The following is a 23811-nucleotide window of genomic DNA, read 5'->3' as shown; positions in this document are numbered from 1 at the left end:
ACCAACAGCTTGTAAGGGTTCCTGTTTTGCCACATCCTCACCAGCATTTGTTGTTGTTATTACCCTTGATTATGGCCATTCTAACTGGAGTGAAATGAAATCTAAGTGTTGTTTTGATTTGCATATCTTTTATAATCCGGGGAGTTGAACAATTCTTCATGTATTTACTAGTCATTTGTACCCCCTTCCTTTGAGAATTCCTTGTTTAATTCATGTGCCCATTTCTTCATTGGGGTGTAGATTCTTTGGGGATGGAGCTTTTTGAGTTCCCTGTAGATTCTTGATATTAGACCCTTGTCAGATGAGTAAGAATTTCTCCCATTCTTTGGGCTGTCTCTTGAGTCTAGTGACTGTTTCCTTTACTGTGCAGAAGTTCTTAAGTTTGATGCAGTCCCGTTTGTTCTTTCTCTTAGATGCTAAGCCTTTTGAGTTCTATTTTAGAAGTCATTCCCTATACTTACATGTTCCAGTGTATTTCCTACTACTTCCTGGAGTTGTTTCAAAATTTCAGACCTTATATTAAGGTTTTTGATCCACTTTGAGTTGATTTTGGTACAGGGTGAGAGACAGCGATCTAGTTTCAGTCTTTTACATGTGGATATCCAGTTTTCCTAGCAGCATTTGTTGAAAAGACCGTCTTTTCTCCATCATGTGGTTTTGGGCTCCTTTGTCCAAGATCAGCTGACTATAGATTCATGGGTTTATGTATGGGTCTTCTATTCTAATCTATTGGTCTTCCTGTCTTTGTGCTGTCTTTATTGTTAATGGTCTGTAATATAGTTTGAAGTCAGATATTGTGATTTCTGAGCATTGGGTTTTTTGCTCAGAATTGCTTTGGCTATTTGAGGTCTTTTGTGTTTCCATATGTATCTAAAGATTGATTTTTCTATTTCTGTGCAGAATGTCATTGGAATCTTGATAGGGATTGCATTGTACATATTTATTTCTTTTGGTAGTACGGCCATTATCACAATGTTGATTCCACCAGTCCATGAGAACGGAAGGTCTTTCTATCTTCTGATGTCTTCTTCAATTTCTCTCTTCAGTGATTTATGGTTTTCATTAAAAAGGTGTTTGGTTTCTTTTGTTAAATTTATTCCAAGGTCCTTTATTGTTTTTGAGGCTATTGTAAATGGGATTGTTTCCCTGATTTCTTTCTGTCTGTTCATTGTTGGTATATAGAAAAGCTACTGATTTATATATGTTAATTTTGTATCCTGCTACTTTGCTGAAAAAAAGTTTGTCATTTCTAGTAATTTTGTGGTAGAGTTTTTAGGGTTTCTTAGGTATAGAATCATGTCATCTGCAAATAGGTATAGTTTGATTTCTTTCTTCCCCATATGAATCCCTGTTATTTCTTGCTCCTGTCTTACTGTTCTGGCTAGGAATTCCAAAAGTATATTGAATAGGAGTGGAGAAAGCAGACAGCCCTGTCTCATTCCTGACTTTAAGGGAAACAGCTTCAGTTGTTCTCTAGGTTTGTCATATACAACCTTTATGTTGATGAACATTCCTTCTATTCCTAGTTTCTTCAGAACTTTTATCATGAAAGGGTATTGTGTTTTGTCAAATGCTTTTTCTGCACCTCCTGAGAGGATCATGTGGTTTTTGTTCTTGCTTCTGTTTATATGCTGTATTACATTTATGGATTTATGAATGTTGAATCATCCTTGCATCCCTGGAATGAAACGGACTTGGTCATGGTTTATGAGCTTTTTAGACATGTTGTTAAATTCTGTTTGACAGTATTTTGTTGAGATCATTGCATCTATATTCATTAAAGATATCGGTCTATAATTCTCTTTTCTGGTTGCTCTTTTCTGGTTTTTGGAATGAGTGTAATGCTGGCTTCATAGAATGAGTTTGGTAGTGTTCTTTCCCTTTCTATTTCCTGGAAAAGTTTGGGGAGTATTGGAGTTAGTTCTTCTTTAAAGGTTTGATAAAATTTGGCCATGAATCCATCAGGTCTTGGACTCTTCTTTGTAGGCAGACTCTTTATAACCACTTCTATTTCATTGCTTGTGGACAATTTAGGTGTTTAGTATCTTCTTGTTTCAATTTTGGTTAGTTATATGCACCTAGGAATTTATCCATTTCATCTAAATTTTCTAATTTACTTTAAGTAAACTTCTAGTTTTTAGTCAAAGTACTCTCTAATGATTCTCTGGCTTTCATTCATTTTTGTGATTATGTCCCATTTTTCATCTCTGATTTTAGTAATTTGGGTCTTTTCCCTCCTCCAGTTTGTCTAAAAACTATTAACTAAAAAGAATCAACTTTTTGTTTCATTGATTCTTTGTATAGTTTTTTTTGGTCTTGATCTCATTGAGCTCAGCCCTGATTGTTATTATTTATCCCCATCTGCTGGTTTTGGGTTTGGTTTGTTTTTGTTTTTCTAGGAACTTAAGGTATGCCATTAGATTGTTTATTTGAGAGTTCCCTGGTTTTTATAATGTAGGCACTTATAGCTATAAACTTTCCTCTTGGCCTGGCCTTTGCTGTGTCCCACGGATTCTGGTAGGTTGTATTTTCATGTTCATTGGATTCTAGGAACTTTTTTATTTCTTCCCTTATTTCTTCAGTCACCCACTGGTCTTTCAGCAGTGTGTTGTTCAGTCTCCATGTGTTTGAACATTTTCTGATTGATGCATATTTATTTCAACAAGTGAAACACAAAAAAGATTTTAATTTTCAATTTTTGCATTTTTGCAGTACAGGGGTCTGAAATCAGAACCTTGTACTTGCTAGGCAGGAACTCTACCACTTGAGCCACATTTCTAGCTCTAAACAATTTTAAAAATAAGTAAAAATCTAGTGAAATATCTGTCCAGAGATAATCATTACTAATGTGATTTGGTGACTTTCCCTCTAGAGAGTTTCTCTGCTTAAGTAAATAAAGATGGATAGATAGGTGAAGAGATGATAGATAGATAGATAGATAGATAGATAGATAGATGAATAGATAGAAGATAGAGGATAGATAGATAGATAGGCAATTTTATATAATTAGGGCTATATTGCACCCACTCTTCTAATATGCTTTTTTCATTTATAACTATTTATTATATATCTTTTTATATCATTAACTGAAATACATTTGGCTGCATGATATTTCATTTTATATTCAAAATACTATGCTATGTGTTTTAGGTGTATTATCTTTAATTCATCTAACAATTCCAAGATCTATGATCATATATAGGTTTTATGGAAGAGGAATGTAATGTTTGCAAAGATGAGATAATTTGTCCAACACACATAACTAAAAAGTGAGAGATCAAGAATTTAAACACCCTGTGCCATCACTTTTCTTCCATCCTCTTTCCAGTATTTGAATTATTTGTTAATTTGATGTCCATGGTTATATTATTGTCAAAATAAGTGTACTATGTCATTGTCTAATAAATCAAGAGTCTGATTATTACTTTCTTCATCATCTTTTATCTCTTAATTAATTTTCCCCATCTGTTTTTTCTTCCATATGGCATAGCTATTTTTTTACTGAAAGATTCCAATAGATCTGTCAAGTTCCAGCAGGTCTTATAAGCCAGTAAAATAATAAAATAATCTTTTTATTTCTTTTCCTGGAGGCCTCCCTCCCACAGCCTTCTGTTATGCTTCAGTTAAAACTGGTTTTTCTTTAGAAATGGTGCAAAACTGTCATCCTAAATTTCCTTGTTCAGCTATGCTTTGTTCAATCTTCATTCCTGGACTCTATGACTTTTGTTTTTTTAGATTATTGCCTGATAATTTAAAGATTTTATTTCAGGAAAATTCAGTGTACGCAGAAGTAGATACTATAGTATAATGAGCCTCCCCTCCTCCACATACTCATCTACCAGATTTCAACAGTTATCACCTGGTATATCTTCCTTAAATGTTTGGTACAACTCACCAGTGACTCTACCTGGTGCTGGTACTGTTTATGTTTTGGAAGATTATTAATGAATGGTTTTATTCTTTAATAAACATAGACTTATTTAGATTCTCTCTTTTTTCTTAAATTGTGATTATGATTTTCATGTAATTGATCTATTTTATCTAGGCTATCAACTTTTTTCCACAGAGTTATTCATAATATCCCTTTATTATCCTTTTAATGTCCATGGAATCTGTAATGATGAGTCCCATCTTTTCTTTCTGATATTAGTAACTTTTTTTTGTTGGGCTGGGTTTTGAATTCAGGGCTTTACACATGCAAAGCAAATGCTCTACTGCTTGAGCCACACCTCCAACACCTCCAGCCCATTTTAGTGTGGTTATTTTGGAGATGGGGGTCTCAGAACCTATTTTTTTAATGGTTGTTTTTTTTTCTTTATTCATTTATTCATATGTGCATACATTGTTTGGGCCATTTCTCTCTCCTGCTCCCCTATCCCCTTCCTCTTTACAATCTGTTTTTGCCCAGGCTAGCTTCAAACTACAACTCTTCTGATCTCAGCCTCCCATGTAGCTAGCATTACAGGCATGAGCCATCTTCACCCAGCTGATATTAGTTATTTTTGTCATCTCTCTTTTTTTTCTTAGTTACCATGGCTAGAGACTTACTGATTTCATTGATGCTTTAAAAGAATCACTTTTGGTTTTGTTTCTTTTCTCTATTGATTTACTGTTTTCTAGTTCATTGATTTTGAACTCTCATTTTTATTATCTCCTTTCTTCTGCTTATGCAGATTTAATTTCCTCTTCTTTTTTCCAGTTTACTAAGGGGAAAGTTTAGGTTATTTTTTTTTGCATCTTCCTTCTTTTTTAATATGATCATTCAATCCTACAAATGTCACTTTAAGCAATAATTTTGCTGCATCCCACAAATTTTCAAAAAATATATTTTCCTTTAGTTCAAAATAATTTTAAATCCCTCTCAAGGTTTCTTTTTTGAGTTGTGTATTGTCTAGAAGTATATTGTTTAATCTCCAGTGTTTTGGGACTTCCCAGCTGTCTTTCTGCTAATGACTTTAGTTAAATTCCTTGGCGGTTTGAATATGACATTGTATGATTGCTATTCTTTTAAGCTTCTTAAAGTATATTTCATGGTTCAGAATTTTTCTGTCTCAGTGATTGTTGTGTGTGAACTTGAGAACACTGTTGTCTACTGTTAGGTGAAGTAGTTTTCAGATGTCAGTTGTATTCAGTTGGTCAAGGTTACAGAGAGACTAGAATGGCAGGAGACGGAGTAATTTATAACTACCACCATACTCTGGTATTATACCTTTTCAACTGTAGAGCATTTGATTTTATGAGGAGTTAGTTCAGTTTAATGTTGTTTTATGATATTTATTCTTAACAATTTATTTACATTTATGAGTCACCATTCTGTAATTTTATGGCTATGTAATGCTGAATTTTGCATTACATTTACCTCAGAATATTTAAGAGTTTTCTAGTTTACATCATTTAAAAAGACTGGGAGTGTAGGTCAGTGGTGGAGCGCTTTCCTAGCATGTGCAAGTTCTTGAGTTTGGTCCCCAGCACTGAAAACAAAACAAAAGCAAAAGCAAATCATAAAAGCAGCACTTGAGATCTTGTGCCTCTAGGAGAGGTAGTTTTCATTACTCTTTTTTGGTCTTTTCTTTATTTGCTTTATATTAAAATTTAATTCAATAAATATTAAATACCTTTTAACCTAGATCGTAGTCTTATGTATATATTGCATAGTAAGTATAAATGAGGAAGGCTATCATAATATATAGCAGTGTTTCTCTATCCTATCAACCTAATGCCTGCTTTTCTTAATAAACGTATAATGGTCTACTTACTATCTGAAATCAAATTCATGTGTATAATAATCTATGTCCACATGTAATTTTCAGAAAAATGAATAGGACTCCAGCATAACAAAGAAGAGAAATAAAATTAAGTAAATTATAATGTATGTGCCTTAATATGTAAATAAATGAATGACTACACTAGAAGACAATTTAAGAGTGAAACAAATATGTTTATATATTGAATTGTGTGGAATCCAAGATTCCATGGATTGTAATATGCAGTTATTTTATAAATCATCAAAGTTAAATTTCCTACAGTTAAACTGATACACATCTGTGAATTCAGCAGTATTAAATGGAAAAAGTGTGAATCATAAAATCAGTGAAATTTGGTATATCATAGAATCCTTATGAATACTTCCTCTACAGATGCTAGCTAACATAGCTCTGTTTGTGTTTGCAGTTCAGCTATCCCAGTGCCATTAGCATCAGTGGCATGATTTTCCAAAGTACTAAACATTCTGGATTAAGTTTCAATCAAACAACAAAGTACAGTATCCCTTTGAATTAATGTCATTTGAAATTCCTGAAAGTTTGTCATATACTAAAGCTATACAAAAAAGTATTTTATCCTTTCGCCCTCAGTTCTTGGCTGTCACTCCTGTTTTTAGACATAAAACAAGCAGATTTGTGGCTTTAACCATCCTTTGTTTATATTTTTCTTCTGTTTCTGGGCCACAGAAACATTTGACATTATCCCAATTGTGAATTTTTGCTTTCTATTTATATTTATCTATCCTGAGTTTGAAGCATGGAGCATATATCAAACTCTGAACTTACTGACTCACAGTGTGACATTCTTTTCATTTTTTTCTTTAAACTGTGGAGGTATTGCTTTGATAAAAGTATTCTTATAAACTTAAAAAATAGCAATTAAATGCTATAAGCATCCAACTAGTCAAAAGTAAGTTATAGTGGCTGCAACAAAAACGATCTGGTAAGTAAACAGATCTTATTCTTTGTGTCTTTTACTAGCATATATTAATTGTGCAAACTAGTGGGCTTCGTTTTGGCATTTTCATACATGTATATAATATACTTTGATCACATTCATCTTCCCTATTACCCTGTCTTGTCTCTACCGCCACCAGTGGTCCTCTTCCTCTTCCCAAATAGTCCCACTTCTACTTTCATGTCTTTTTTTTTTTAAATATCTAATTCCACATGTGAGAGAAAATATTTGTCTTTCTGGGTCTGTCCTATTTCACTTAACATGATGATCTCCAGTTCTGTCTATTTGCCTACAGATGACATACTCTAGTTCTCCTTTATGGCTTAATAAAACCTTGTTTTGTGTGTGTGTATTCATAATACCACATTTTCTTTATCCATTCATCTGTTCATGGGCACTTTGAATAGTGCCCTGATAAACATGGGTGTACAGTTACTGAAACTGGGATTTTGGACCCCAGACGCCTAGGCCTCCACATATCAGATCCAGCCACTTACCCATATACCAATTAAGGAGACATGGTGAAGGGCAGAGAAAGGGAATTTATTGCCTGGGATGTGCTATGTGAAGAAGCCTAGTGAGCATTCAGCCCATCTTCAGGCATATTTGGGTTATAGACATGACCTTTAGCTTTAAATAGACAATGACTTAGGACAGGGGATAAAAGGTATACATAGATAAATAGTCCCATAGATGTGTTCTGGTGGTCAGATTGGTTGGGCAGGGTCTGGTTGACATTATCTCATTTCTTATTGTTCCAGGGTTTTGATTAAGTTGTTATTGCTGTTGTCACTTAAGGGGAACAGTCTGATTTTCATGAGATAATTACTCCTGCTCAATGGTGCTGTCAGTTATTCCAGTCCTCAAGGTGATTGCCCTCACTTCTGGGGGTGGTCTGTCCTGCTAAGAGGCTCACTGTAGCTTAGGGATAATTTCATTCCTTTGTCATAAAGATGTTATAATCAGTCCTGTCCTTTCTGGAACTCCAGGTGAGTACAGGAGAGCATGACTCAGACAAAGACATATACCAAACAAGTTTTTCTTCTGCTTTTAGTGAATTTGTGGGTCCACAAACACAGATTAAGTACCTCTACATTATCTCTATTGTATGCTGACTTAGATTCCTTTGTGTATATACTCAGGACTGGTGTATACCCAGCTGGATCATCTGGTAGTTCTAGTTTTAGTTTCTTGAGGAACTCGATAGTGAGTTCCATAGTGGCTACATTCTTGCTAACAATGTATAAGTGTTCTTCCCACCAACCCTCATCAGCATTTGTTGTTTATTTTCTTGTTGATAGCCAGTCTCACTGGGGTAAGATGGAATCTCAGTATAGTTTCAGTTTGCATTTCCTTTATAGATAAAGATTTTGTATTTTTTTTCAGGTATTTATTAGCCATTTGTACTTCTTTCGAGAACCATATATTCAATTCATTTGCCCATTTGTTGGTTGGATTATTTTTTCTTTTGGTTTTGATTTTTTTTAAGTTCTTTATGTATTCTGGATACTAGACCCTTATCAGATGAATAGCTGGCAGATATTTTCTCACATTCTGTCTCGTCATTCTGGTAATTGTTTCCTTTGCTGTGCTGAAGCTTTTTAATTTCATGCAATCCCATTTATTAATTCTTGCTTTTATTTCCTGAGCAATTTGAATCATAAACAGAAAGTTTTTGCCTATAATTATATCTTGAAATTTTTCCCTATGTTTTCCTGTAGTAGCTTTGAAGTTTCAAGTCTTAGATTTAGATCTTTGATCCATTTTTAATTTATTTTATACAGGGTGAGAAGTAGGGATCTAATCTATTTTATACATGTTGGTATCTGGTTTTCCCATCACCATTTGTTGAAGAGGCTGTCTTTGCTCCAACATAAGCTTTTGGCACCTTTGTCAAGCAGGTGGTTATACCTGCAAAGGTTCCTTTCTGGGTCCTCTTATTCTATTCTTTTGGTCTACATGTCTGTTTTTGTACCAGCATTATGCTGTTTTTGTTACTATGGTTCTGTAATATAATATGATATCAGATATTGTGGTACCTCCAACATCACTCTTTTTGTTCAGGATTTGTTTGGCTATTCAGGGTCTTTATGTACCTATATGAATTTAGGATTCTTTCTATTTCTGTAGGACGTGACAACGGAATTTTGATGGTAATTTCATTTGATGCATGGACTCGTTTTAGTAGGGCAGCCATTTTTACAATATTAATTCTGCTAATTCATGAACATGGAAGGATTTTCCAACTTGTCCTGTCTTTAAATTTCTTTCTTAAAGATTTTGCAATTTTCATTGTAGATACCTTTCTATTCCTTAATTAGGTTTATTCCTAGGTAAATTTTTTGAGGCTATTGTGAATAGGACTGTTTGCCTGATTTCTCATCATGTTCATTATTGATTAGTTGATTTTGTACCCTGCTACTTTGCCAAAAATGTTTATGAGATGTACAAGTTTTCTAGTGGAGTCTTTAAGATCTTTTAAGTATATGATTATATTGCCTGCAACAAGGATAATTTGATATCTTTCTTTCCTATTCATATCCCTTTTATTTTTTTCTCATCTTATTGTTTTGAATAAGCATGATATTGAATAAGAATGTAAAGAATGAACATCTTTGTTTCCTTCTTGACTTCAGAAAAAATGCTTTCCATTTCTTTCCCATTTAGTATAATGTTGGCTATAGGTTTGTCTTATATTTCCTTTATTATGCCTTATACTCCTAGTTTCTTCAGGGCTTTTATCATGAAAGGATGAATTTTGTCAAAGGCTTTTTCTGCATCTATTGAGATGATCATGTGGTTTTTGTCCTTGATTGTATTTATGTGCTGCATTATGTTTATTGGCTCATTGACTTGCACATGTTGAACCATCCTTACATCCCTGAAATGAAAACAACTTGGTCATAATTTATGTGACCATAAATCATAACCAAAAAATAAAAAAATAAATTTATGATTTATTTTTTAATGTGGTTGAATTTCGTTTCTAAGGTTGTTTTTTTTTTTTGAGGACTTTTGTAGTTATGTCCATCAGAGAAATTGATCTATATCTTTTGGGGTTTTTTTGTTGTGTGCTTACCCAGTTTTGGTATCAGGGTGAAACTAGTTTTATAGAATAAGTTTGGAAGCATGCTCTCCCTTTCTATTTTATGAAATAGTGTGAGGAGCACTTGTGTTAGTTCTTCCTGCAGTGAATTGGGCCTGAGCTTTTCTTTGTTGGGACACTCTATACTGCCTCAATTTCATTCTTATTATAGATCTATTTAGGATTTTATAATCTCTTGGTTCAGGTTTAGTAGGTTATATATATCTAGAAATTTATCTGTTTTTCTATATTTTCCAGTTTACTGGGCTATAAGTTTTCAAAATATCCCCTAATGAGCCTATGGAATTCAGTGGTATTTGTTGCAATATCTCCTTTTTATCTCTTATTTTATTACTTTGGTTTTTCTCTCTCTTTTGCCTGGTTCGGCTAAAGGTTTGTCAATCTTGGTTAAACAGATCTTATTAAGGAAAAATTATTCAGCCATTTTTCCTTCTCCAGTATGCATCATTTCTACTAACATAAAATAACAGAGGGTAAGCATCTTTTTTTTTCTTTTCTTTTTTTGGTGGTACTGAGAATTTAACCCAGGACTTTGCTGGGTAAGCACTCTACCAATTTAGCTATTCTTCCGGCCATTTTGTTTGTATTTTTAAGATAAAAATCTCAATAACTTTTCCTGGACTGGCCTTGAACTGCAATCCTTTTGCCACTGCCTCCCAAGTGCTGGGATTACAAATAAAAGCCACCACACCTGGCCTAAGGATCCACTTCTAATGGTATGATGCACAAGTTAAATACCATTATATCTTGGCTTCAGAAATAAATGATAGTTTAAGTAAACTAAGGCATTAATAAAACTGAAGAGATAAGCTTCATGATTATGAGTCTGAAGCTGCAGACCAAGAAAGAGTAAAGTATCAGGAAGAGAACTTATGATTGATTTCTCTCATTTAGTAAATTTTATGGGTACCATCTAATCTCATACAATTGATAAAGCACAAGAGAATACTTGGTGCAGAATAGTATTTACAAGCTGAGTTTTTTTTTTAAACTACTTTTCTATAAGAGTTTATGTTATGGGGAGGAAGAAATCATTATTCCTCCCATTTTTCTATAAAAATCTAAAAATATACATATACGATAATGCTAAACACGTCTATGTACTTTTTCATATCTTATCTTTTAGAACTAACAAATTGATATGTAGAATTTTTACATGTAACTATTACCAAATCAGTGGTCTATGGTATTTTTTTTGATAACTGTATTTGTGATATCTTTATCACAATTTGTGATATCTTTAATTTTATCTGAATGTAGACATTGATTGTATCTTTCACTCTATCAGAATTTAGGCATAATTATTATTATTCATTTATTTATAAAACCATTTTCATCATTTAGTAATACATTATATTTAAAAATGTCAATGAGCCTGAAATCCAAACTAGCACAATATTATGCTAAGGATATTCAATATATCTATAACAAAGCATATAAACTCAGCATATTCAAAGCTATACTTTTCCTCTTGAAAAGTGTTTTTAACTCACTAGATTCAATCTTGGTCAATCAAGATTTAACCCTACAATTTGAAACCTAGAAGTCTAATTATTGCCTATACCTCCACTGTCAATATCCTGTTACTGTGTTCTGTGGATTCTATTTAAATTTTATCAGTTGAGGGCAGTAAGGTAGATTGAACCAGGTCTTCATACTTGCTAAATAGGCACTCTACCACTGAGCTACGTCCTTTGCCCACTTTGATATTTCTTAAATCTGTATCCAGATCCTCCCCACAGCTATAGCCTCTGTTCAGATTCTCTTTATCTTTATCTTGTGCCACATCAATACAGTCTTTATATGCTAATGGCAAACTTTTCTTTTTCCTGAAAAACAATTGTAAGGTAATTCTTACATGTCAGAAATATAATTACAAATTTCTTCAACTTGATAAAAAGTTATTTACAAAACACCCACAGATAACCCTATACCTTATGATCAAAGATCAAATTCTTTTTCCTAAGATCAGGGTAAGATGATGACATGTGTTACTGCCTGTGTCATTTATCATTGTATTACAAGTTCTAGCTATAGCAAATAAATAAAAATAATAATAAAAGACATCCAGGTTTGGAAAGAAGTAAAAATGTATATTCCCAGGTGACCTTGTATGTAAGAAATCCTAAGGACCCCGCTAAAAGTTCTTAAAACTAAAAAACAAGAGGAGGATCCAAGATGGTGACTAGGGTGCAGTAGCAGACAGCATGAGCTCTGTGAATCAAAAACCTTGCTGAGATGCTGGAGCTATACTTGGTGGAAATAAAGCACCAAGAAGAATCACAACTTTGATGCCATGAACCCTTAGCCCGTAGAAAGCTTCTCCATGTCACATTACATTGAGAAAACAGGAGGGCTGCTGCCGCCAGATGCCAGCATCAAACCTGCTTGGGAGACATTCAGCCGACCAAACAGATGAGCGCCAAGCATCACACAGTATTCCCCCAGCCACCCCTGGGATAAACCAGCATACCCCTTGGGTAGACTGACCCCCCCCACCCCACAAAAAATAATAATAAACAATGAACTGAAAACTAACACACAGCAGAGGGGGCAGGAAGCTGATCACCAGAGAGGTGGGAGGGGCAAGTAGCTGATCTCCACAGGAACTTTCGGTAAACAAAGGCTTGGAAGACAGGAGGGCCAACAATATGCAGGTGATAAGCCACTGCCTGAAATAGGACAGGTAGCAGTCCACAAAGCTCATCTCCTGAGCCAGTGAGCAACATCCAAAGTCAAATGGCTTTGCAAAATTGAAAAACAAACAGCAAACCTTCACAGCACACAGACAGCAGGGTGCCGGCTGATGGATCTGTGACCTTGCCCCAGAGAAAGGGGGCGAGGCAAAGAAACAAGTCTCCAGTAAACAAGCACAGTGAAAGCCCAACTCTAAAGCAGGACAGTTGGTGGGCTACAAAGCTCATCTCTGGAACCTGAGGACAACATATAAACTTAAACTGCCACACCTCACTGAGGGAGGAGCTGACCAAGCAGCTGCCACTGAAAGACAGAAGAAAAAAAAAAAAAAACACTGCCCAACCACCTGGCGAGACTATGACAGAGCTTCTGCTGAAGTACCACACCAGGACTGGATACTGGAGGAGTAACACCAGAACATAAACTAAGACTGAAATTCTATTGTTCGTGAACCTGGAATTAGTTTGTTTGGTTGGTTGTTTTGTTTATTGTTTGTGTTTTTTTGTTTATCTCTCCCCATTGATTTCTTTGAGTTTTGTTTGTTTTTGGTTTTTTGTTGTTGTTATTAGTTTTACCATTGTTAATTAGTTACTACTAAATTACTCCCAGACCAGACCCAGACAGAAATAGCACACACACACTTAACTACAAACCCGATAGAGCCACAAAACAAAATTAAACCAAGGGAAAGAAAACAGGTGACTTAACTAGCCTATCAAGAACATAGTTACACAGTACTAAGTGGAGTGATAGGAAGAAGAAAAAGGGATGGAAACCATTCTCCTCCCCCCAAAATAATTTAAGGATTCAGAAGGAAATGAAGAAAACAAATACCCAGTTCTGGACTCCAAATAAACAAAGATAAACGATGCCAAGGAACCCAACTTTGCCCACAAGAACAACCTCAAAGAAGAAATCCTGCAAGTAATCACTGAGAATTTCATGGAGCTATTTATTACTAGGCATGGTTAAACAAAATGTACAAGAGGCACTCAAGAAATTTCAAGACACCAAAAATAAAGAATATGAGAAAGCACAGAAACAAATAAATGAACTCATGGGAACCCCAAATAAACACCAAACTGAAACAGAAAACACTATAAATAGAGAGATAAATGAATAAAGGACAAAAATAGACAATAATAAAGAGGAAGTGGTCCATGATATGGAAAACCTTAGAAAAAACAATGAAACAAAAATACGAAACACAATGGAAGGCCACTCTAGTAGACCTGAACAAGGGAAGACAGAATCTCAGAACTTGAAGATAAAATGGAAATTCAAGGAAAAACTGAAGAGCTATTAGTCAAACAACTCAAGACCTGAGAAAGAAATATGCAAGAACTCACCAACTCCATCAAAAGACCAAACCTGAGAATCATAGGTGTTGAAGAAGGAGAAGAGGTCCAAGCAAAGGGATTCATAATATATTCAACAAAATAATAGCAGAAAATTTCCCAAACCTGGAGAAAACTATGCCCATTCAGGTATAGGAAGCCTCTAGGACACCAAACAGACTTGCCAAAATAGAACTATCCCATGACATATATCATTAAAACAACAAGCTCAGAGAATAGAGAAAGAATATTGAAGGCTGTAAGAGAGAGAAAAAAAAAATAACATACAACGGTAAACCCATCAAAATCACAGCAGATTTCTTACCAGAAACCTTAAAAGCAAGAAGAGCATGGAGTAAAGGTATTCTGGGCACTGAATGGAAATAACTTCAACACTAGGATATTCTACCCAGCAAAACTATCATTCAAAATAGATGGAGCAATAAAAGTCTTCCATGAAAAGGAGAAACTAAAACAATATATGACCACAAAGCCACCACTACCAAAGATTCTTCAAGGAATTCTGCACGCAGGTAATGAAAGCAAACAAAACCATGAGAGGAAAGGCAGTACCAAACCACAGGAGAAGAAAAGACAAGGAATCAGAGAGTAACATTGATTCAGCTGCACAGTCAAACCCTTAAACAACACAAACAACTAAATGACAGGAATCACCACATACCTATCAGTACTAACACTTAATGTTAATGAACTTAAATCCCCCATCAAAAGGCACCATTTGACGAACTGGATCAAAAAGGAAGATCCAAAAATCTGTTGCTTACAGGAGATCCATCTCACTGAAAGAAATAAGCATAGGCTTAGGATGAAAGGCTGGAAGAAGATTTACCAAGCCAATGGCCCCCAAAAACAGGCAGGAGTAGCAATACTTATCTCTGACACAAAGACTCAATTCTGTTAACAGATTTAACACATTACCTATCAGAATCTTAGCTGCTGTCTTTCCAAAAGTTGACTAAGTAATTCTAAAGTTCATGTGGAATTGCAAGTGATCCATTCTTTAAAAGAAAAATAGCATTAGAGATATTGATTACAATGGTAATGAAGATAGCGTGGTACTGACACCAGGAAAGATATCTAGGTCAATGGTATACAGTTAATAATCCAGAAATAAACTCATACATTTTTAGTTAACTGATACTTAAAAAATACCCAAGACCATTGAAATGGTTTTGGGACAACTTGATAGCCACTTGAAAAAGAAGGAAGTTGGACATTTGAGTTACCACAAATGTAAGAATTAGCTCAACAGGTTTCAGAGAGTTAAATGTTAAAGCAAAAAAGTAGGAAACCCTCATAAGAAAACTTAAGAGTAAATCTTTATACCTTGGATTTGACCCGGCATTCTTGGATAGGATACCAAAAGCATTAGAAACAAAAGAACTAAACAAATTGTACTTCATCAGAATTAACTCTTGTATTTCAAAGGATACCACCAAGAAATTGAAAAGATTATGCACAAAATGGGAAATAATTGATAAAGGTCATATATCTAGAATATATGAATAAGTCTTACAACTCAATAATAAAAGGACAAACTACTGAATTTTTTTAAAGGGGGTAGTGCAAAGGATTTGAATAGACATTTCTCCAAAAGAGACATATAAATGGCATCAAGCACATCAGAAAGTTGCTTGACACCATTAGTCATCAGGAAATGCAAAAGTCAAAACCACAGGAGATACCACTTTCCACTCATGAGGCTGGCTAGGCACAAAAAAATCAAGTAACAAGTATGGCAAGAATGTGAAGAAATTGTAACCCTTATTCACTGCTGATGGTAATGTAATATGTTATAGGTTGGAACCCTCATATACTGCCAATGAGAATGTTTAGTAATTCTAGCAGTTCCTCAAATAATTAAACATATGACCCAGTCATCCCACTCCTAGGTGTAGACTCAAGAGAAATGAAAATACATGACCCTACAAACTTGTACCTAAATGTTAATAGCAGTTTTATTCATAAAATGCAAAAGTTGAGAACTACCAAAATGTTCATCAGTGGACAAATGGATAAACAAATTGTGGTCTATTAATACAATGGAATTTTAGTCATCATTAAAAGGAATGAAATAGTGAGTTATGCTACTGCATGAGAACACTATGCTACATGAAAGAACGAAGCCACAAAAGAACAAATACTATATAGTTCCACTCTTATGAAAATCTAGAGTAGGGACTTCAATACATACAGAAAGTAGGCTAGTGGTTGCTTAGGGTTTGGGTGGCAGGATAGAAGTTTGGGGGTGATAGCTAAGAAAATAGAATTTCTTCCTGTGATCAAAATGTTCTAAAATTTCCTGTAATGATCATTGTACAAAATACTAAAAACCATTGAAGTGTGCATTTTGTATAATTTTGTGGCCTTATGAATTCTATTTCAATAAATCTTTTTTTTAAAATAAAACATTCCCAAAATGTATATAACCACTATCAAAGGTAATGGAAGAACACCAGCACTATGGGTGGCAACTCTTCTATAACTACCCACACACACACTCACATACACACACTTATTGTTTTGTTTTGTTTTATGTAGTACTGGGGCTTGAACTCAGGGCCTTCACCTTGAGCCACTCCACTAGCCCTATTTTTGTGAAGGGTTTTTCTAGATAGGGTCTTGCAGAACTATTTGCCCAGGCTGGCTTTGAACTGCAATCCTACTAATCTCTGTCTCCTGAATAGCTAGGATTATAGGCATGAGCCACTGGCGCCAGGTTCACATACACACTCTTAGTTTCCCTTTGCACTCCACTTAAGATATAGTGCAGTCAACATTCTTTATGGCAAATGCTACTTCTAGTATTTTGAGCTTCAGCTGAAAGATAAGTGGTAGAGGTGAAGGGTAGTGAGAAATAATTTTTCTCAGTCATACCTCATATGAAGTATACAGCTTGCAATACACTGGTGGTAAAACACCCAGGAGGTAACTAATGCTTTTCTCAATAGCTCACAGTCTCTTGGAGGAGTAAAGAAACCTCATTGTTACAGACCGGATAATGTACAGTGACAGTCTGATACTAGATTGCTCAGACTTCAAAACACATCTGCAGTTGTGGAACACAACTACTAGTACTCTGCAGTAGGCAAGTGAGACGCATGTGGTTGGTTTGTTTAAAGACACCTGTGAAGTGTCTATGCCAGCTTGTAACAGTCATGTCAAAAGACCTCCAGCTAGCCTATTGTATACCTGCTGACTGTGTCGTGTAAGTGGAGAGTGTGCTTAAGAGTCCATTTTAATGACAGACATTTCATTGTGAAAACAAAACATTAAAAGCCCTACCAATTTCTTCTTTCCATTATTGGCAGTTTGGGATCTTAGATTTTTTTTCTCTTTAACTAGTCACAACATACATAAGTATTTGAATAGAAAAACAGGTGACAATCAGTTATCAGCAAGTTTTTTTTCACTTTTATTACTGCATAAGTTTTATTGTAAATATGAGGTTATAAAACATTAAACGAACTAAAAATATTTTAGCAGACAAGTTTCAGCAACTCAATTTGTAACAATTATAAATAAAACTATAAAATTTTTGTGTAGTGACAGAACTTATATTTTTAAACAAGTAAATTTCTTTTTTGTCATTTGAAAACATTTTAATAGAAAACTGACTTATAAATCAATTTACAGAGTATCAAAAAATCAATGTTGAATACCAGCTTTGACTAACGTGGGGAAATTGTCTTCTGTTGTTGTTTCCACATCATATCTTCTGCTCCTTGTCTTTCGGAGAAAACACTGCGCTGTAAGGTTGCCACCTTTTTGCACAAGGGCAAAGATCAAGATCTTTTTTTTATTGTTTTTATTGTTTTATTATACATATGTGCATACAAGGCTTGGGGCATTTCTCCCCCTGCCCCCACCCCCTCCCTTACCACCCACTCTGCCCCCTCCCTATCCTCAATACCCAGCATAAACTATTTTGCCCTTATCTCTAATTTTGTTGAAGAGAGAGTATAAGCAATAATGGGAAGGAACAAGGGTTTTTGCTGGTTGAGATAAGGATAGCTATACAAGGAGTTGACTCACATTAATTTCCTGTGCATGTGTGTTACCTTCTAGGTTAATTCTTTTTGATCTAACCTTTTCTCTAGTTCCTGGTCCCCTATTCCTATTGGCCTCAGTTGCTTTTAAGGTATCTGCTTTAGTTTCTCTGCATTAAGGGCAACAAATGCTAGCTAGTTTTTTAGGTGTCTTACCTATCCTCACCCCTCCCTTGTGTGCTCTCGCTTTTATCATGTGCTCAAAGTCCAATCCCATTGTTGTGTTTGCCCTTGATCTAATGTCCACATGTGAGGGAGAAGATACGATTTTTGGTCTTTTGGGCCAGGCTAACCTCACTCAGAATGATGTTCTCCAATTCCATCCATTTACCAGCAAATGATAACATTTTGTTCTTCTTCATGGCTGCATAAAATTCCATTGTGTATAGCTACCACATTTTCTTAATCCATTCGTCAGTGGTGGGGCATCTTGGCTGTTTCTATAACTTGGCTATTGTGAATAGTGCATCAATAAACATGGGTGTGCAGGTGCCTCTGGAGTAACCTGTGTCACATTCTTCTTTTGAGTATATCCCCAAGAGTGGTATTGCTGGATCAAATGGTAGATCAATGTCTAGCTTTTTAAGTAGCCTCCAAATTTTTTTCCAGAGTGGTTGTACTAGTTTACAATCCCACCAGCAGTGTAAGAGGGTTGCTTTTTCCCTGCATCCTCGCCAACACCTATTGTTGGTGGTGTTGCTGATGATGGCTATTCTAACAGGGGTGAGGTGGAATCTTAGCGTGGTTTTAATTTGCATTTCCTTTATTGCTAGAGATGGTGAGCATTTTTTCATGTGTTTTCTGGCCATTTGAATTTCTTCTTTTGAGAAAGTTCTGTTTAGTTCACATGCCCATTTCTTTATTGGTTCATTAGTTTTGGGAGAATTTAGTTTTTTAAGTTCCCTGTATATTCTGGTTATCAGTCCTTTGTCTGATGTATAGTTGGCAAATATTTTCTCCCACTCTGTGGGTGTTCTCTTCAGTTTAGAGACCATTTCTTTTGATGAACAGAAGCTTTTTAGTTTTATGAGGTCCCATTTATCTATGCTATCTCTTAGTTGCTGTCCTGCTGGGGTTTCATTGAGAAAGTTCTTACCTATACCTACTAACTCCAGAGTATTTCCTACTCTTTCTTGTATCAACTTAAGAGTTTGGGGTCTGATATTAAGATCCTTGATCCATTTTGAGTTAATCTTGGTATAGGGTGATATACATGGATCTAGTTTCAGTTTTTTGCAGACTGCTAACCAGTTTTCCCAGCAGTTTTTGTTGAAGAGGCTGCTATTTCTCCATCGTATATTTTTAGCTCCTTTGTCAAAGATAAGTTGCTTAGAGTTGTGTGGCTTCATATCTGGGTCCTCTATTCTGTTCCACTGGTCTTCATGTCTGTTTTTGTGCCAGTACCATGCTGTTTTTATTGTTATTGCTTTGTAATATAGTTTGAAGTCGGGTATCGGGATACCTCCAGCATTGTTCTTTTGACTGAGTATTGCCTTGGCTATTCGTGATCTCTTGTGTTCCATATAAATTTCACAGTAGATTTTTCAATCTCTTTAATGAATGTCATTGGAATTTTGATGGGAATTGCATTAAACATGTAGATTACTTTTGGGAGTATAGACATTTTTACTATGTTGATTCTACCAATCCATGAGAATAGGAGATCTCTCTACTTTCTATAGTCTTCCTCAGTCTCTTTCTTCAGAAGTTTATAGTTTTCCTTGTAGAAGTCATTCACATCTTTTGTTAGGTTTACACCTAGGTATTTGATTTTTTTTGAGGCTATTGTAAATGGAATTGTTTTCATACATTCTCTTTCAGTTTGCTCATTGTTAGTGTATAGAAATGCTAATGATTTTTCTATGTTGATTTTATATCCTGCTATCTTGTGTAGCTATTGATGATATCTAGAAGCTTCTGAATAGAGTTTTTTGGGTCTTTAAGGTATAGGATCATGTCATCTGCAAATAGGGATATTTTGACAGTTTCTTTACCTATTTGTATTCCTTTTATTCCTTCTTCTTGCCTAATTGCTCTGGCTAGGAATTCCAGTACTATGTTGAATAGGAGTGGAGATAGTGGGCATCTTTGTCTGGTTCCTGATTTTAGAGGGAATGGTTTCAGTTTTTCACCATTAAGTATAATGCTGGCTGTAGGTTTGTGGAAAACTTTCTTAATTCATTTGAATACACAGGGTGCTCTGATTGAGTATTTCTTTGTTCTATATATCAAACATGGGGATTCTCCTTTCTTCATAGTCGATTATGCCAGAAAATAAAACGGCTCTTATTGGTGAATCTAGAGTAATACTCTCCTCACATTCACGTTCAGCTGCTTGATGCTGTTGATCATTCTCAATTTTCTGCTGCAGTTGTTCAGGAAGCTTTTTACTTTCTTCCTGAAACTCTTCATTCTGTAATAAGTTTCAGATTCTGCTGTCAGATATTTCCAAACTCTTAATGCTTTATCCACATTTGTTCTTCAGTTACTGCACAGCAGTCAAATAATCTTGCTATTGACCAGTCTTCTAAAACTTTTATGGTTTCATGAAGGGCTTTTTGTTGTTCTCTCAGCTATTGGTTTTTGGCAAAGAATTCTTCCAGTCTTTGTGTATCTAAAATCTGTTCCTCTCTCAATTTGTTTACTTTTACTTGTAAACCTTGTACTTCTTTATCATGATACTCTTTTAGTTTTGTATTAAATGTCCTTAGAGTCATTAGATAGATCTGCAGGACCGGTGCTTCCACAAGTACTTCCAGAGATGTTCATCTTGCTCAATAGGCTCCACACTTCTATTTGCTTAATGTTTTCTGACCATTCCTGTTATATTATATAAGTGTGGTGTTGTCTTTGGATAGGTGAAATACAACTTCCAAGACTGCCTCGAGAGTCCCAAAAGCCCCAGGAAGTAGGTGCCCTCTGGGACTGCAGGGGACATCACTTCGCTGTTCTCTTTTGTCCAGTTCACTCATCAGACTGCCAAGCCCTTGCCTGCCATTTCCCAAGGGTGGGGAAAGACCTGAGGGCTGCTGGCCTGGCTGAGAGGTGGCCGACCTCCCCCCAAGTAAATTGCTTATTGATGACAACTAAATGATGTCTGTATCATTTTATTTCGTACAATAGACTCCATCTATTCACTACAGTTTTCTAATCAAATCTATAAAGTAAGCACAGTGTTTGATGATTATATACTTCTTATAGTTTAGTTTAATGCATTAAGCTAAAAAGTTTTATGTTTGCAAGGTCGTACTTCCTCAAATTGATACCTATTTGTGCTAAATTAGACCAAAATCCCATTACAATGGATAGTTACTTAAGTTGTATACATCTTATATATGGCATTTGCTCCAAAGAATGTTGTTAGCACCACATTTGTCTTAAACATTACATAACCATAATTTTTTCCTTTGCTAATTATTCCCTAATAGCTGTCTTCAATAATGGGTAGTATAAATACCTAAGAGATGATTGGAAAATTTATGGGGTAGTATTTAAGTTGTCACAATGATAGGGGATGTTTTGGGCACCTGTCTTGATGTATAAATTCAGTTGATTCACTAGATTTCAGTCATTATCTTAATCCTACACACATTATTTGCAACTTTCATTCCTGACCATCTCAGGACAAGTTAGTTTGCCTTTTGCAAGCATTTCTAATTATAGTTTTGTTTATTTTTCCAAGTCAGTTACCACTTGCCAACTGGTATTCTGCCTTCTAAATATTTCCTAAAGTCTGTTATCCTCTGATATTTTCTCTTGTATCCTCTATTCTGTCCTTCATAGTGAATTTGTGTGAGGTTTTTCTTTTTTGTTCTTTTTTTTAAAAGTTTTCTGTGCTGTCTAGTAATTTCAAAGGAACAATAGACCACCAAGTAATAATCTGTTATGTTTAGCAGGTCAGTTAAAGATAGCTTCTCCCCCGAGAGGTATGTGAAATATTTGATGTGGTTGGGTGGCTATAATGACTGGCTAGTGTCCTAGCAGTTCTTGCCTATTTAGAGCTAGAGCTGCTAAACAGACCTCCAGGTGACAGCCCACCCAAATGCACCTTCATTTAGAAACAATGACTTAGTCCAGTACAAATCCATTGGTTCTTTACAGTCTTGCTTTAACTCAGTGTAAACAGTGTTTAGACACTAGCATTTTCTATGAGTAGAATCTAATTTTATTTGTTCCTATTTCTCATGTTGAACTTTTCGAAACTGGTTTTCATTCAGAAATAAAAATGACAACAGTGTGATTGTTCCTTATCATTAAAAGGAAGAACATATTGCATAAATTGTTTTCTTGTTGTAGCTTTCCAATGTACTATATGTTTTTTCTTCATATTAATAGGTACTTTGGTAAAAGGCCTCAGTGGGATTGTAGAGGAGCATCAAATCTTAATGAACTTCATCAACTATTAAGCGACATAATGATTAGAAGATTAAAGACTGAAGTTTTAACCCAACTGCCCCCTAAAATCAGACAGCGTATTCCATTTGATCTTCCGTCCGCAGCAGTCAAGGTGAGAACCTATATTTGATTGAAAGTCTTATATTAAATCATTTTAAATGACACTATTAAAGATTGCACGTACTTCACAAAAGGAAAAGTCTGCTTTCTTAAAATAGGTTTAATTAATAGAGCATATGAATTGGTTTTCTATCACTTCAGGAAAAGAGCAAGAATTTAATTTTAGTTCTCAAACATGTGAAGAGATACAGTATCCTAGTGATTTTAACAAATCAGTGATTTCTGCTGAATATTAAAAAAGCACTTCAATTGCAAAAAAGATTTAGTATTAAGAATTCATAATATCTATAGGGTATGAAATCCATTAATGAGCAAGGGAAATTGTGTTTCATGCTCCGAGACTATATGAATAGCTATCTTCTAGAAATAACTTTGATGTAGCCCTCTTGTTGAAGTGCTTAAACTCTGTGATCATGTCATAGTAGGTGAAATGCAACATACCAGAAATTCAAAAGTGTATTTTACCTAGTTCTTACCTGTATGTACTTTTCTGGAGTGCAGTGCTCACATATTCTCAGAAATTTCTTCATATCTGAACATGACTTTGTGGACAACCAGTGTTTCAATGTTAAATCTTCAAAGCTTAAATTAAGCATGTTTTTTTAATTTATTTTTTTATTATTCATATGTGCATACAATGCTTGGGTCATTTCTCCCCCCTTCCCCCACCCCATCCCTTACCACCCCGCCCTCTCCCTCTTCCCCCCACCCCCTCAATACCCGGCAGAAACTATTTTGCCCTTATCTCTAATTTTCTTGAAGAGAGAGTATAAGCAATAATAGGAAGGAACAAGGGTTTTTGCTAGTTGAGATAAGGATAGCTATACAAGGAGTTGACTCACATTAATTTCCTGTGCATGTGTGTTACCTTCTAGGTTAATTCTTCTTGATCTAACCTTTTCTCTAGTTCCTGGTCCCCTTCTCCTATTGGCCTCAGTTGCTTTTAAGGTACCTGCTTTAGTTTCTCTGCATTGAGAACAACAAATGCTAACTAATTTTTTAGGTGTCTTACCTATCCTCATATCTCCCTTGTGTGCTCTTGCTTTTATCATGTGCTCAAAGTCCGATCCCCTTGTGTTTGCCCTTGATCTAATGTCCACATAAGAGGGAGAACACACGATTTTTGGTCTTTTGGGCCAGGCTAACCTCACTCAGAATGATGTTCTCCAATTCCATCCATTTACCAGCGAATGATAACATTTCGTTCTTCATGGCTGCATAAAATTCCATTGTGTATAGATACCACATTTTTTTTTTAATTTTATTCATATGTGCATACAAGGCTTGGGTCATTTCTCCCCTCTGCCCCCACCCCCTCCCTTACCACCCACTCCGCCCCCTCCCTCTCCCCCCCACCCCCTCAATA

At 35.3% G+C, this 23811-nt stretch overlaps 1 protein-coding gene across 9 annotated transcripts in view; it reads left to right on the top strand.

The window, feature by feature from the left end:
- Zranb3 (zinc finger RANBP2-type containing 3) overlaps positions 1–23811 on the top strand; it is a 226460-nt gene that overhangs the window by 122175 nt on the left and 80474 nt on the right. For all 9 annotated transcript variants that reach the window (XM_074070642.1, XM_074070641.1, XM_074070638.1 and 6 more), the window contains one exon: positions 22266–22437. In XM_074070642.1, the coding sequence (XP_073926743.1) occupies positions 22266–22437 (172 nt within the window). The remainder of the gene's footprint in view (positions 1–22265; positions 22438–23811) is intronic.

The sequence above is a fragment of the Castor canadensis genome, chromosome 4 (assembly GCF_047511655.1).
Source record: "Castor canadensis chromosome 4, mCasCan1.hap1v2, whole genome shotgun sequence".
Lineage (NCBI taxonomy): Eukaryota > Metazoa > Chordata > Mammalia > Rodentia > Castoridae > Castor > Castor canadensis.
The sequence above is the reverse complement of the archived record's forward strand: the minus strand, read 5'-3'. Positions and strand labels throughout refer to the sequence as shown.